General features: G+C 45.2%; 1 protein-coding gene across 1 annotated transcript in view; it reads left to right on the forward strand.

Annotated features, from left to right (window-relative positions):
- Positions 1 to 14,860, forward strand: part of fryb (furry homolog b) — a 118,505-nt gene extending 103,645 nt beyond the window's left edge. The window contains exons 52-65 of the mRNA XM_084320763.1: positions 591 to 776; positions 1,073 to 1,237; positions 1,806 to 1,880; positions 2,186 to 2,356; positions 4,333 to 4,527; positions 5,296 to 5,439; positions 7,044 to 7,264; positions 7,849 to 8,053; positions 8,655 to 8,804; positions 9,500 to 9,598; positions 10,582 to 10,665; positions 11,615 to 11,725; positions 12,267 to 12,499; positions 12,988 to 14,860. Of these exons, the coding sequence (XP_084176889.1) occupies positions 591 to 776; positions 1,073 to 1,237; positions 1,806 to 1,880; positions 2,186 to 2,356; positions 4,333 to 4,527; positions 5,296 to 5,439; positions 7,044 to 7,264; positions 7,849 to 8,053; positions 8,655 to 8,804; positions 9,500 to 9,598; positions 10,582 to 10,665; positions 11,615 to 11,725; positions 12,267 to 12,499; positions 12,988 to 13,246 (2,298 nt within the window). The 3' untranslated portion in view covers positions 13,247 to 14,860. The remainder of the gene's footprint in view (positions 1 to 590; positions 777 to 1,072; positions 1,238 to 1,805; positions 1,881 to 2,185; positions 2,357 to 4,332; positions 4,528 to 5,295; positions 5,440 to 7,043; positions 7,265 to 7,848; positions 8,054 to 8,654; positions 8,805 to 9,499; positions 9,599 to 10,581; positions 10,666 to 11,614; positions 11,726 to 12,266; positions 12,500 to 12,987) is intronic.
- Positions 14,861 to 15,708: the final 848 nt, after the last annotated feature.

Here is a 15,708-nt window from a genome sequence, read left to right on the forward strand (position 1 = left end):
CTCCCAGACATACCCCACGCGAAGGTAAGGGAAAACTCACTAAAAACCTAGCAATAGGAAAAAAGCACCACATGTGGAGGGGAGAAACCAGCTGTTTCTTATCTGCTTGATAAGAGTACCGGTATGTGTTCATGTGACTGGGAGGACGAGGCTGGTGTGTTGGTATGTGTTCATGTGACTGGGAGGACGAGGCTGGTGTGTTGGTATGTGTTCATGTGACTGGGAGGACGAGGCTGGTGTGTTGGTATGTGTTCATGTGACTGGGAGGACGAGGCTGGTGTGTTGGTATGTGTTCATGTGACTGGGAGGACGAGGCTGGTGTGTTGGTATGTGTTCATGTGACTGGGAGGATGAGGCTGGTGTGTTGGTATGTGTTCATGTGACTGGGAGGACGAGGCTGGTGTGTTGGTATGTGTTCATGTGACTGGGAGGACGAGGCTGGTGTGTTGGTATGTGTTCATGTGACTGGGAGGACGAGGCTGGTGTGTTGGTATGTGTTCATGTGACTGGGAGGATGAGGCTGGTGTGTTGGTATGTGTTCATGTGACTAGGAGGACGAGGCTGATGTGTTGGTATGTTCCTTCCCACAGACGGTGCACTGGAAGGACGCCCTGAACATCTTGAAGCTGGTGGTGTCGCGCTCCGCCAGCCTGGTCCACCCGGCGTACGGCCAGGCCCAGGGTGACCTGTCTAACCTGGAGGTCAGCAGGGTTTGGGACGGGTCGTCCAAGGCGCTGCCCGGGAAAACACTGGACTTCACCTTCGACATCTCTGAGGTGAGGAGGGGATAGAAGGAGGGGTGTTGAGGAGCCAGGTAATCCTCTCTCAAAACTCCTGTCAAGGCGCCTTTGAGCAAGGCACTACTCCCGTGGAAATGCTTAGTGTCCAACAGAATAAGACACCTCGATGATATGTGCGTGTGTGCATGTGTGTTTGTGTGTGTGTGTGTAAATCCGTGTGTAGCATGCTCAGCAAACCCTGGATAAATAAAGGCTAAAAAATAAAAACGCATCCATATTTTGTGAAGACAACTCTACATACTGTACGTTTGTGCTTCTCTGCTTGTTTATAGACTCCAGTGATTGGGCGTAGGTTTGATGAGCTACAGGGTTCAGGAGGTCGAGAGGGAAAGGCCAGAGCCATGGCGGTGACCCGTAGTACCTCCTCCACCTCCTCTGGATCCAACTCCAACACTGTGCTCGTACCAGTCAGCTGGAAACGACCACAATCATCTCAGGTCAGTCCCTCATCTCAGGTCAGTCCCTCATCTCAGGTCAGTCAGACAGGGTTCGCACAAGGTCCTTGAAGTGCTTAAAGTGCTTGATTTTTTACCAACAAAAAAGTCAAGTATGGTTTTAAGCCATACATATTGGATCAGATTTTTTTCCAATACAAAAATAAAACACGTTTAAAAGTTAATTGGATCATTTTAAATGCCCTTTTAAAATGAAAACTTGTGCTTGGGAAAGTACTTGAAAGTACTTGAATTTAATTTTGCAATGTCTGTGGGAACCCTGGTCAGATCATCTCAAGTCAGTGAGTTATCTCCTACAGTTCCTGTACAAGCTTCATTGAAGCACTGAACCAAACCTAAGTAAAATGAACAGTTTTCTTAGTTTTCTTTTACATTCATTGATGTTGCTCGAACTGTGCCAGCAAAGTTGAAATAAAGAATGATCTGAGAGCAATAGTGGCCACTAGTGGTTAGAAGAGGTAGAAGCAGAGAATCAAGGCTTCATTGTTATCTTTGCTCTAAGATTAATAGTGTGGTTGTTAACAGTGTGCTACATTACTCTCTCCTGCAGAAGAGAACCAGAGAGAAGCTGGTGAACGTCCTGTCTCTATGTGGGCAAGAGGTCGGACTCACTAAAAACCCATCCGTAAGCCAACACTTTCTCTTATTGATAGTAATATCTGGTGTTTTGCCAATGGTATTCTTTTTCTGCCGTTTCTTTTGTCAAACATGCATTTTTTTATGTTTTTTTTTTTTTTTTTTTTTTATATGTTTAGAGGGCTAAGTGGATGGATACAGTAGAGTAGATAATGGATCTAACCCAGAAGGGAACTGTAGTTGTCGCACTGCAAGCTCACACACTATACACCGAACACATGACACGTCGAGCGAAGACGTGACGTGCCTCACCATCGTCCGGGCCAACGCTCTCTGCTCTACTCCTCTCCTCAGGTGATCTTCTCGTCGTGTGGAGACCTGGACATGATGGAGGTGAGGGAGAGCGGGGTGTCCTCGGAGGAAGGGGGCACCAGAGAGGACACGCTGGACGACACAGCCAGCGAGCAGCAATTCAGGGTGTTCAGAGACTTTGACTTCCTGGACGTGGAGCTGGAGGATGGCGAGGTGAGACCACAGCCCACTCGCACTGTTACCACGGAGATGGAGGAGGTCATTGAGCGCATTTACATGCACATTAATATTCTGGATACTAGCTAATAATGTCCCGTTTGGGGTCTTGGATAAGAATGGGATGTCTTTTCATATCTCGATTAGCAATATACATGGGTGAAGAGAATATTGCTAGCATTACCATGGAAATCACTCTGACCAAAAAAACCAGCTGTTTATCCAGACTAATTTTGGAATATTAATGTCCCATGTGAGTGACACAGTTGGGTTTTCATCTTCCGTGTATAACTCTCAATGTTGCCTGATTTACAACAGAGATTTTCTGTCGTTTCTCTTTCCCTTCTACTCTGGAAGTATGACTTACCGTAACGGTATCTTTCTCTTGTAGAAAAGTAGACTGAAGCAAAGCAACTGACCATATTCATAAGAGCAACATGGCCACTGTGTGAATATGGTCGATATTATCCACACACTGGATCACAGCTCCTAATACTTTCTTCATCGGGCAAATCCATTTAATAAAAATCACTGGGAGCTATAATCCAGTGTGTGGATATTCCTTTGCTTCATTCTTCATGTTTACCTTTATCTTGGTACCCGGCCTAAGACTTGCATGTGCACACTGCTACTCTTTTGTGTCCTATACTGTATACAAGTGATATTTGAAAGATATTTCTCTCTCTCTCTCTCTCTCTCTCTCTCTCTCTCTCTCTCTCTCTCTCTCTCTCTCTCTCTCTCTCTCTCTGTCTCTGTCTCTCTCTCTGTCTCTGTCTCTGTCTCTGTCTCTCTCGCTCTGTCCCTTCACTATAGCTTTCTCTTTTACACAAGTGTTCTATATTTGAAATGTATTTCTTTCTCCCTCTTCTCTGTCTCTCTGTCCCTTCACTATAGCTTTCTCTATAGTCTATACTATAGTATTCTATATGTGAAATGTATACCCCTCTCCTCTCCTGGTCTCTCTCTGTCTAACGCTGTGTTTCTCTCTCTCCCCCGCGGTGCCCAGGAGCTCCAGGTAAGGTCTCTCTCTCTGTCTCTCACAGGTGCAGTAGCTTGTGTCAGTGCTGTGGTGTTGCTAGCTTCTCTCTTCTTTTTTTTTGCTCTTCCAGCTTGACTGTAGAACTCACATTCATCAGAATAACACAACATATCATGATAGGAAAGTTAGACTAAAACCAGCACACTAAAATAACATCTTATACGGTAGAGATGTTCTTACAACTTGACTGCAGCACTACACTCCTCCTATGATAGGTCAGGTGTACTCAGCTAAAGATCTTTAAATGGTAAAGATGAAGTATTTGTTATGTGTAACATAACATCTAGGAATTGGGATTGCGCATTCATTCAGCATCGTATCATCAGATCAGGTCTATATACAACCAATGTCTTTAACATGAGACAGGCTGTGTTCAATGTGTACACGTCTCATATAGTCGACTTTGATTGGCCAAAATTTGCTGATAGTCGACTGGTTGTCGACTACCCCCCGAATGCAATTTATTTTTTATATAAATTTAAAAAAATCTGGGGGGGGGGGTCATTCCATTTGGGCTGTGGGGGTGCTTAATGTCTGAAGGAGTCGACTGAAGGCTTCTTGTCCTCTGCAAAAGCATGCAATTGGTCCACTGATGGATACATCTTGATATTTGTCTAGTCTAGTGTGTTCATTAGACGGGTGAAATCCTCTTTCAGTGCCTCTGTGCCCGTTCTCTTAGGCAGTTAGTCTCGCTGGTATGAGCGCCATTAGCGTTAGCCACGCTTCTAGGCCTCTTTGCTTTTGGAAAGAATGATTAAAAAATAATAATAATAATAATTATATATCTTTTTCTATTTATATCCTTTTTTTGCATTCGACTAAGAGGTTGGCAGTCGACTACGGCTCCTTTCGATCGATTAGTCGTGGACTATTCGACTAGTCGAGGTCAGCCCTAATGTATATGTGTGTGTGTGTGTGTGTGTGTGTTATCCAGGGAGAGAGCGTGGATAACTTTAACTGGGGCGTGCGTCGCCGGTCCCTGGACAGCACGGAGCTGGGCGACATGCTGGAGGAGAGCCAGCACTCGGGCAGCACCCCGAGTCTGGGCCACGAGGACCCGCACGACTCGGACGAGTCCTCGGAGGAAGAGGAGTCCTCCACCAGCCAGAGCCTCTCGCACTCACAGCTCGTACGTGTGGCTTTAACCCCTTCACTACCACAGTGTTAACCCTTTCACTGCGACAATACAGAAGGTTAACCCTTTCACTGCCACACTACAGACGGTTAGGCTAACCTTCTGTAGTGTGGTAGTGAAAGGGTCAAAGTCAAAGTCAACTTTATTGTCATTTCTCATAATGTGCAAGACATACAGAAATATTTGATTGCGTTCCCCCCTTCCCACGGTGTATATAAAAGATCTAATATAAAAACATAAAGTAACATCTAGGACACTATAAACATAAAGTAACATAATATATAGGACACACACAATATACAGGACTATATACAATATAAACAGTAGCTCAAATGTAAATGAATGAGTGAAATAAATATAGGGTTAAAGCTACATTCATGCAGTTATGAGATCGGAGTTTGTGCCTCTGTGTACAAACCTCTGTCGTTAGGGTTGAGTAGATTAAACTGGATCCCTGGAACACTGCTTGTAGCGAGATGTGGCTTGTTTTGTTTGTGGTGGTCCTACCCACCCCATCATATGAAAAGTATAAATAAACATCTTCTGAGCTCAGTGTTGGGTCACTACGTTTCAAAATGTCTTTTCTTCTTTATTGAAAAAATACAAAAGTAGCGTTTGTTAGTGAGTATTCTTGAGGTTTTCTTCTCAAAACGACATAGTAGGGCTTGAAATGAAAGTCAACTACAACTTTAACTCTGGTACAGTGCATACAGATCATGTTAACTGGAACATCTCTCTCCCTGCCCTTTTACCTGTTTACAGACGAACCCTTCTCCGTCAGAGGAGACCAATCACACAGACTCTTTGTCTACGTCCTATGACACGTCTGCCGACCCACAATCCTTCAGCGCCTCCACACCGGGCCAAGGGACGCTCCACGATGAACAAGGGGCACTACTACTACGGGTGAGGAGCAGTGTTGGGACTAACGCGTTACAAAGTAACGCGTTACAGTAACGAAGTAACTTTTTGCCGTAACTAGTACTCTAACGCATTACTTTTTAAATTCAGTAACGCTGTTACCGTTACTAAATGGTTTGTTAGTTCGTTACTGCGTTCTTTTTATGTAGATTCATAGCGAGCGTCCTCCTGACTCCGTTTGATTTCGCCTGCGTTTGTTTTGTTTACAATAGAGAGCGTCTATTTCTTTCCGTAGCCGCATTTCTGGTTTCCGCATTTCTGATTGGCCACTGACTTACGTTCTCTGACCAGAGAGCGTCAGTCAGTGGCCACTGGCCAATCAGAAATGCGGAAACCAGAAATGCGGCTACGGAAAGAAATAGACCCTCTCTATTGTAAACAAAACAAACGCAGGCGAAATCAAACGGAGTCAGGAGGACGCTCGCTATGAATCTACATAAAAATAACGCAGTAACGAACTAACAAACCATTTAGCAACTACTTGGAGAGATAATTAATATACAACATGGAAACGAGATAAAGAACATGTTTGAGGGGCTGCTGGAGTCAACTGGACTAACGTTACTACATCTCGACCACCGCAGACTTTGGTGAGTGCAATGTGTTCACTGAAACTCAAGTTGATCAACGGATGTTGACTGTACGAAATCTCCCAGGGAATCTCATAATACTAATCAAACAATATAAATATAGTCCTTTCATGCACAATTGATATCCTAACTATTCTAACGTTGCAATGCTTTGATTGATATCTTAAACAACGTTGCAAGATGGTTATAATGAAACGCTCTGGCGACATCAAGGCTGTTCCTTCAACCGGCGCACTTCTTATTATATCGACTCGGGACAACATTTGTTTGTGTCAGATTTGTGTTTGTATCTAGACCACATTGATTAGCAGAGTTCAGTGATGTGAATGGAAACTGTCAAGTTGATCAACCGATTTTGAGTATCTGGGGCATGGGACTCGGGAGCAATCTTTTTTTTTTTTTTTTTTTTTTAATAACTAAATAGTTACTTTTCACAGTAACTCATTACTTTTGGGTGTAAGTAACTAGTACAGTAACGAAGTTACTTTGAAATGAAGTAACTAGTAAAGTAACTGAGTTACTATTTTTCAGTAACTAGCACAACACTGGTGAGAAGAGACGTGTGTGTGTGTGTGTGTGCACATAGGCACGTAAATGAATTATGCACAAGAGCATTTCATACACAAAGGTAGTCAAGCAAGCATTGAAAGTGCACAACAATATTTTGTATGAAATTAATGAAGATCAAAGGTGCATTCACACCCATTGTACCGCCTGTTACAAGGACTTATTATAAGGAAATCTTTAATGGAAATTAATTAATAGAGTATATATTTTATATAAAAAAAAATCTATTTTATTTAGTCATTTGCTTGATAAATGAGGACCCACAATTGACCTATCTCAAACCCCTCCCTCTTTTCTTGATCCTCCAATCACAACTATTGCGTTTCTCTGTGATTGGAGGGTCAAGAAAAAGAGGGCAGGGTTTGAGATCAAGGTCAATTGTACTGCTTGTTTACCGCTTAACAAGACGTATCCCCTCCTCCTCCCCCCCAGACGGGTGTGTGTGGCGAGGACGAGGACACACAGGCCCAGGATGACGACCTGTCTCTGAGCATCAGCGAGCTGCCACTGCAGGGCTCCGACTGTGGGGAGAGCTTCACCCTGGAGCTGCCCGGGCAGCAGCCGGACCTGCTGCTCCGCCGCCTCGACCGGTGCCTCCACCCCGACTTCTACCAGCCGCCGCTGGGCTTTCTAGACCCCAACTGTCTGCCCAGGTAAACCTTTACATACCTACATGTAGGAGGAAGCGCCGTGTGCTCAAAACGTCATGTTCAGTTTAAGAATGCTGATTGATGCATCATGCACACCTCGGGCGCCGAAGAACAGTGTGTAGACTCTGTATGTGTCTGATGCTGTGGTCGGTGCCCGGTGTTGAGAATTGACCTTAAACCCCGCCCTCTTTTCGCAATCCTCCAATCACAACTGTCTTTCCCCTCAGGGGACAAACTTTCATTTGTCAAGAAAAGGGGGCGAGGTTTTGAGATAGGTCAAGTGGTGCATGTTCCTACCTTTGTAAAAATAAATTATGAAATTAAATGAAATCCAATGAAACACCTTCATTTATCCAGCTCATAATAATGAGCTTCTGCACATTTCCCATTATAATATTCCATACTTTTTGTGCAATTCCCAATTTTCCTAAGACATGGAAATGAATGAATATAATTTTCCAAAATGTTACTGTTTCAGACTATTTAGACCTGTGTAGGAACCCTGAAATAACATTTGAATATAAAACCTTGTAAAAAAATATATATATATATATGTGTGTACCCTTTTTTTATCTCCGTGGCGACAGTCTCCGTGACGATGTCGATGACCTCGAAGACCTCGGCTTTCCCCCTCCCCCGTCTCCGTTCTTCTCTGCCATCTTGGCAGCATTCCAGCCGATGGTGTGCGACGACGCGGAGGAAGCGTGGCGTTGCCATATCAACCAGCTGGTGACGGACTCAGATGGGTCCTGTGCCGTCTACACTTTCCATGTCTTCTCCTCGCTCTTTACGGTAATCACTGGAATTGTTTGGATGAAAGTCATTGTTGGCCCTAAAAATAGTTTTTGTGTGTGTGTGTGTGTGTGTGTGTGTGTGTGTGTGTGTGTGTGTGGTGTGTGTTTGTCTTTTGTAGTCCTTATTACTAACTATGTCTGACCACCTGTGTAGTTTTTTTGCACATTCTTCCAAAACTTAATTGTATGTACAGTACTTATGTCATGCTTCTTATCCTTATTCTATTCATACTGTATGGTACACTGACAGACATAATTCTAAATTTAGTTCATGGAGAGTGATATGTACAGTACAAACCTTTACAAGTAGGATTTTGTTGCTAGGGGAACGTTGCTTCAGGCCTGGAGTGTGTTGTATTAGCAAACACGGCAACAGAAGATATACTTGGGACTGTTTGGAATGTTTATGTTGTCAAGTTTGAAAAGGTCTAGTCAGCTGTCTGCCGTTAGTCATGCCGTCTCTATGCGCTGTATCTGAGGTCCTGTTGTAATTGTAGGCCTACCGTTGTGTGTGTCCATGGAACGATGTAGGTTGTAGACATAATGTGTCCCTGGTTCTTGATCACCTAACCTCTCTCTCTGTTCCTCTCTGATGCCAGAACATCCAGGGGAAGTTCTGCTCTCTGACCACCGACGCGGCCACCTACCTGGGAGAGGGCCTGAGGGGCATAGGGTCAAAGTTCGTCAGGTCCTCACAGATGCTCACAACCTGCTCGGACTGTCCCACCATCTACATCGACGCTGATACTGTGAGTATTGCAGACAAAAGCCAGTTGCCTTTACAAACACTGATGCTTTTTTTTATTGAAGCTGCAGATTGCTGATATGTTGTGCCAAAACTCAACATATTTCAATTGAATCCCAAAAAACTACAAACCAATATATTGGTCTACCTCTAAAAAAAACACTTTGTCATATCGTTGCAGATTTTTACATGGAAACTGTGACTACCGTAATTCCTCTAATAGTGACCCGGGCTTGTATTTGCTTAAACTGTAGCGGGTACCAGGCTTTTATTAGGAGGAGGCATGTATAAGAGAGAGGCCTATATTTCAAATTTTCAAACGGATCATAATGAATAAATCAACATTTTGTGTCAGTTTGAACCCAGTAAAATGTACTGGGTTCATTTATTAAAACCAAGTACTGTATGAAATAGTAAACAGTGCAATTACAGGTGGTCACTGGTCATTTCAACGTTTTCAAAGTGAAATCAAGTAACTTTACCTTAGGAGCTCAGTATGCAGCTCAGTATATTAGTAACCCGGCTTGTATTAGGAGGTCGGCTTATAATTGCTTAGCTCAAGAGCGCACCCGGCCATTAATAGAGACCCGGTTTGTAATTGAATACCGGTCACTATTAGAGGAATTACGGTATATATTCAACTCTACCTTCTCCTGCATTCTTCCTCTCATCCTCTTCTTCGTCTGCCTCCCTCTCCAGATCATGTCCTATGGGCTGCTGGAGAAGATGAAGTTCAGTGCTCTGGAGCTACAGGAGTACCTAGACACCTACACCACCAGGGAGGAGGCTGCCGTGTCTGTAAGTAACGTCTCCATCCAACAATCCCAGCAGAACCCTCTCTCCTGACACAGTCCAGACGTACCATACGTACCATACACCACTCTGCTGGGGTCCACGCAGGCTACAATGATCCAATAGTGATTGATTGAATTGATTGATTGAAAACTTTAATTAACAGATTGCAGAATGGGTACAGTACAGTACAACTCAATCCACACAATTGTTAAGGGGATGCAGACCAGAGAAAGACTTTCGTCTTGTTTACATCAGGGTCCCCCATTTTCAATTCATAATGACATTTATGACATACACAACATACAGGTATTCAGATATAAAAATCGAATCATCTAATCTAATCTAATCTAATCATGACATTTATGATATACATGACATACAGATATACAGTACTGTTACATTTTTGACATACAAGACATGGAAATATACAGTACTGTTAAACAGAGATCCTAACAGTGGACCATGGCATACAGCTGCATGTCTGTGCACCACTCACCACACTTCTCTGTCCACACGTACCTATAGTGCTCACGTACAATATAGCTCAGCGTGAGCAGCAGTCAAAGGAGATTGGTGGATCAAAGAGCTGGTACGCCTGGACTATGAAAGGCAAAAAAATACTGTATCAACACATCGTTATCATGAATTTATCTAATAATAATAATAATAATAATAATAATAATCATGTATGTTATCAAGCAAATCAAAGACTAGTGCTACTTCTATAAGCACCTATAGATGGTACTCTGGTCCATGCATGCACCACTGGACAGTGGAGTGGACACGCATCACTTCAACCTAATGTACATACAGTACTGTAGTACTAAATATATGTGATGCATATATTGTAGTCTGGTGTTTGTTGTTGTCCCACTGCATGTCTTGTTGTCAACACATAACGACTCAATAAGAACATTTAAAAGCATAATAAGAAGCCAATAAACTAGACAAACCTTTTCTTTTTCTGTTCCTTCTCTCTTTTCCAGTGGCTGAGGAACTGTAAGGACACGTTCCCCAGGTGCTCCGGTGAGGGCATAGTCAGCTGCCAGCCTGGAGACTCAGAGGAGAAGGTAAGGTTCGCCCACAGGCTCTGGGGTGGCGGGTCAGACAAGAGACTTAATATAGCTTAATATGTTGTATCAGTTTGGGAAATCCATTTGTGGTGGGCCTCTCTGATATTTGTGGTGGGCCTGTCTAATACACTTTGAAGAACTGCATTCTCTATGCATTCTCTATGCATTACTACGCGCTCTCTGTCTCTCTCTCTCTCTCTCTCTTTCTCTCTCTCTCTCTCTCTCCCTCTCTGTTTTCATTGTAGTGGATCTTGGTGATTGTCATTGAATGGGTTGCTGTTTTCTTACATCTTTGCCACTGAATACTAATTAAAATCTAAAAGGGGCTGTTGTACTGTTGACTAATTTGTTGACTGCTAAATGCACTCAGTTTCTTTCTGTGCATGTGTTTGATTGATGCTTTCTCTTCCTCTCACTTCATTCTCACACCTAACATGCTCTCTCGCTGTCTAGCAAATGGAATCTCTTGCAGTAAGTTCTCTAAAATGTTCCTTCGTTTCACCCCTTTATATTCCTTTTCAATAAGCTGACTGATTTAATCTGAAGGGCCCGTATGAGTCTAAGATACATTAAGGATCTAATATTCGCAAAGCTTCCCAGGGTAGTGAGTGCTGATCTGGGGTCAGTGACCAGGACCACTTGTCTTCATGACCTTGTTCAAACTAGCAGATTGAAGCTGATTTTAGATCAGCGCTCGCACTTTGAGAGGCATTGTGAATATGGACAGTCGGACATTCTTTTGTACTTGTGTGTGTGTGTGTGTGTGTGTGTGTGTGTGTGTGTGTGTGTGTGTGTGTGTGTGTGTGTGTGTGTGTGTGTGTGTGTGTGTGTGTGTGTGTGTGTGTGTGTGTGTGTGTGTGTGTGTGTGTGTGTGTGTGTGTGTGTGTGTGTGTGTGTGCTAGGTACATGCATCTTAGCCTGTTTTGTCCATTGATATCTCTATTAGCAACTGGAGCTGTGTCAGAGGCTCTACAAGCTGCACTTCCAGCTCCTCCTACTGTTCCAGTCCTACTGCAAGCTCATTGGTCAAGTCCACGCAGTCAGCTCTGTGCCTGAGGTAAGACAAGATAGTCAACAATGTTGGGAAGACACACCACAAATAACTTTTAATTTCAATTTAGAGGGTCTTTTTTGTTAACCCTGGCCCTATTTCCTACTTACCAACATTGCGGCTAGGGGTCTTCAACCACCCAACTGCTGCAAGATGTAGTTAACTATTGTAGTTATATACATCACATACTATTATACATATTGTGATGACAGTAACCCTCATTTATGAATTGATGAATTTATGACTGTGTGCCATTATTACTACCAAATGTAATAATTGTGAAAGCCCCTTGAATATTGAATATTGCTATAATGATGCACTGCTCTGTTGTAATCCAAAATTGAACTATTTTATCACTGTTTATATGTTATATGTTGTATGTCTGTTCCATTTTATACTATTTTTGTCATTTGTACCTTGCTCATGCTCGCTTATGCCTATATTTTTACTGTTGTGAAGCACTTTGAACTGCAACTTCTGTATGAAAAGTGCTATACAAATAAAGTATTATTATTATTATTTACACATGTTTTTCTCCACGGTCTAGCTGCTGAACATGTCCCGAGAGCTCACTGATCTGAAGACCAGTCTGCAGGCTGCAGAGGCAGCTGTGGCCAGCGATCTGGAACACGACCTGGCTCTGGCTCATTCGCACGCCTCCCAGGGTGCAGCCGTGGCCGTGCCCAGCTTCTCCTCCTCTGAGGCGGCCGTGCAGGCCATCCTGGAGTGCCTGAAGAACCAGGAGTTCACCAAAGCTGTCCGCTACATCCAGGAGTGCAGGTGTGATAACAAATGTCTATATACTGTATATAGGTGTATGCGTCTGTCTGTCTGTCTGTCTGTCTGTCTGTCTGTCTGTCTGTCTGTCTGTCTGTCTGTCTGTCTGTCTGTCTGTCTCAAGTTTCTTTATTAGTTGTCATACAGAAGTACAGAATACTTTTATACAAAATGCTTCTGTCTGTCTGTCTGTCTGTCTGTCTGTCTGTCTGTCTGTCTGTCTGTCTGTCTGTCTGTCTGTCTGTCTGTCTGTCTGTCTGTCTGTCAACAAAACATTTAATTTACTTGCTGACGATGGAACATTATTCTCATTTACTCAATAAGTTGGATTGTGCAAGCTTTTCATGCCCGTCCAAAACGTTGAATTTGAAAGAAAATCCACTTATTTAAGTTATTGAATTGAAACAGAACTAATGCCAACCCCGCTATACTGTACGTGCATTCTTCTTACCCGCACACGTTGTACCAACCACCTCTCCCTCTCCCTCCAGGAGGCAGTGGCCCGACAGCGTGTTCGGCGGCGGCTCAGAGAGTGAGGTCCAGACGCTGCTCAACGCCTACTTCCGCCACCAGACGCTGGGCCAGACGGGCACCATCGCTCTGGTGGGCTCCCGCCAGGACCTGAGCCTCATCTGCTGCAAGCTGCTGGAGCTGAACGGGGAGATCCGCGACATGATCCGCCGCGCCCAGGGCTACCGGGTCGTCACCACCTACCTCCCCGACTCCAGCGCCTCCGGGACCAGCCTCTGACAGGAGCTCAGGAGCCCCCCGTCCCCTCCGACCCCGCCCTTACCTCCTCCACTGCCGCTGCTCCCCCTCTCCGTGACCCGTCCAAAACCACCGCCGCCTCCTGTGAGGCTGAAGGTGTTACCACCTCCTCCCCCGCTGGAAGGAGTGCGGCCGCGGCTCACCCACCTCCCTGTGTCTGTGTCGCAGCTGGACCTGGTGCCCGCGGCTCAGCCTGGACTCACAGAGGAGCCTCGGCAGCCTCGTACCTGGCCCCTGCCTCCTCCCCTACATCTGCTGCCCCATATCCCCCACCCCACCAGGCACTACAACTAGATCCAAACCTGGCCTTTCCTTCATCCTCCTCGTCCACCATAGACTCTGAGACATCTCTGCTGGACTTCCCCAGACCTCCAGACCTCTTCTCACCCCACGCCTGCTGCCCAAGCATCCCAGGTCCCTGCACACCATTTCAGACATTCAGGAGTTTCACACCACATGCACAAGGAGAACCAGACGAGGACTGTTATACCGGCAGACGTGATGGTATTTATTATCCCTTGAGAGGGTACTCTTCGCACAGTTCACCACCGTTACACACGCATCATAACAAACGTTCGTTATCCTCTCTGATTCCCAACACGCTCCCTACTGTAGCCTCTGAACCCTCCCTGCTCACGCACTCCGACGCGCGCACATCGCCTCCCCTGCCTCGGGGCTCCTACCTTCCCCATTTCCCCCGCCCTCCGTACGACTCAGCCTCGTCCCCGACCGAAGAACTCGGCCGTGTCCTAACCCGGGCTCCCGCTCGCTCTCTTTCCCTACCTCCTCCTCCCCCCCCGCTTCCCTGCCCTCCTCCTCCTGCCCAGGGAGAGGCGTCCGGATGGGGGTGCTTTTGCTCCCTCGGTGAGGGGCAGGCACCCTTGTCTCGCTACCTGGGGAAGGTGAGGCATGCCGCCCTGCCCCTCCTTAACGTCAAGGGGATCCTGAGCGACAAACCTTCAGACGTTCAGACGTGAGAGAGACTGAACGTCGACACCTGAGACACGTCCTCACTGTTTACCGGCTTTGCGATCAAAACACACAGAGTAGACAACACCCCGAAGAAGAGGCTTTGCGGCGACCTGGAATATTGACAATATTTATGAACAAGGAGGTCATATCCTGGATATAACGGGATGCATTACTGGACCTATTTGATACTAAAGACTGTTGCCTGCTGATTGAAAATGACGTGATCCCATCCGAGCGTTCGCTCCGATTTAGTGTTATAAACTGAATGATGGTCTATACAGTGATAGTTTACCATAATAACAATAGTTTACTGTATAATTGGTCTGATCCTGAGTCTCGCTTGATGGTCAACACACTCAAGGCATCAGATTTTCTCCACACCTGAGGACCTATGAAGGCGCACCTACTGTACGTCGGACACAAACTTCGCTTCCCAGAGGCACAGAAGGCGAAACGGAACTTGAAATTGACTGTGTCACCTGAAGGAGGGAAAGGAAGGAAGGAAGTAGCTAGCTGGTCGTATCACAAGAGACAGTGAGGTAAACCAGCCGTGACGCTAGTGACCTGACCTGACCTGTGTGAGTTCTGTGTCCCCAAATTGCACTAAATGGAGTCTTGTTATCGTGAGGAAGATGTTAAAGAGGGGGGGGGGGGGGGGGGGGGGTATATTTACTATTGCTACTGTGAGAGAGAAAATGCGGTCACTTTCAAGGAGAAGAAAAAAGCTGGAATACTTTTCTCTCTTAATAAGTCCTGTCTACTGTTTTAAGACCTCTTGGGGAAACGTGCAATGCATGACTCAGTCCTTTCTACTGTAAGTTACTGCCTCCCTCTTCGCTCTGCGGCTTCTCCTCCTGACTGCCGCACTGACTGACGACAAGTGGAGAGGCCGGATATTAAAGTGTAGCTTCCTTATGCTGTCCTTACGCTATACGTTTATACGGTAATAATAATCCTCTATAATTTATACTTAAGCTTGTGTATCGGTGAACCAGCTCCTCCTCCGTGAGACTACTGTCGTAAACATTTGTACACTCTTGTGTATCATGCAGTTCCCCGCGCGTACTCCTTTATGTGTAGCTCGTTGTAGCATCAGTTTGTAAGTGTATACTTTGTAAGTGTATGGTATACACTTAGGATTAGTCCTATACACGGTAACATAACTGACTTTTGTGTCCACGTGCAAAGGAGTCGTCGGCGCATGTAATACACTCGATAACTCCTGTCCTCTTGTCTATACGTATCACACGCTGATGACTATCGGCACGCGATGATCATGCTACCATTGTACACTGTAGCACGTGTTTTTGTACGTGGTGTGTAGGTACTGATACACGTGAGGGGATGCTGACATTCAGCACTCTTTTGTTGACGTTGCTACTACTGTTTTCTGAACACTCTCCCGGTAAGCCTTGAATGATGCGACGTGGGACGGAACGCAGACCCAACATTCTTACTTCTAGTCCAGCGCT

The sequence above is a fragment of the Notolepis coatsorum genome, assembly GCF_963971535.1.
Source record: "Notolepis coatsorum genome assembly, chromosome: 8".
NCBI lineage: Eukaryota > Metazoa > Chordata > Actinopteri > Aulopiformes > Paralepididae > Notolepis > Notolepis coatsorum.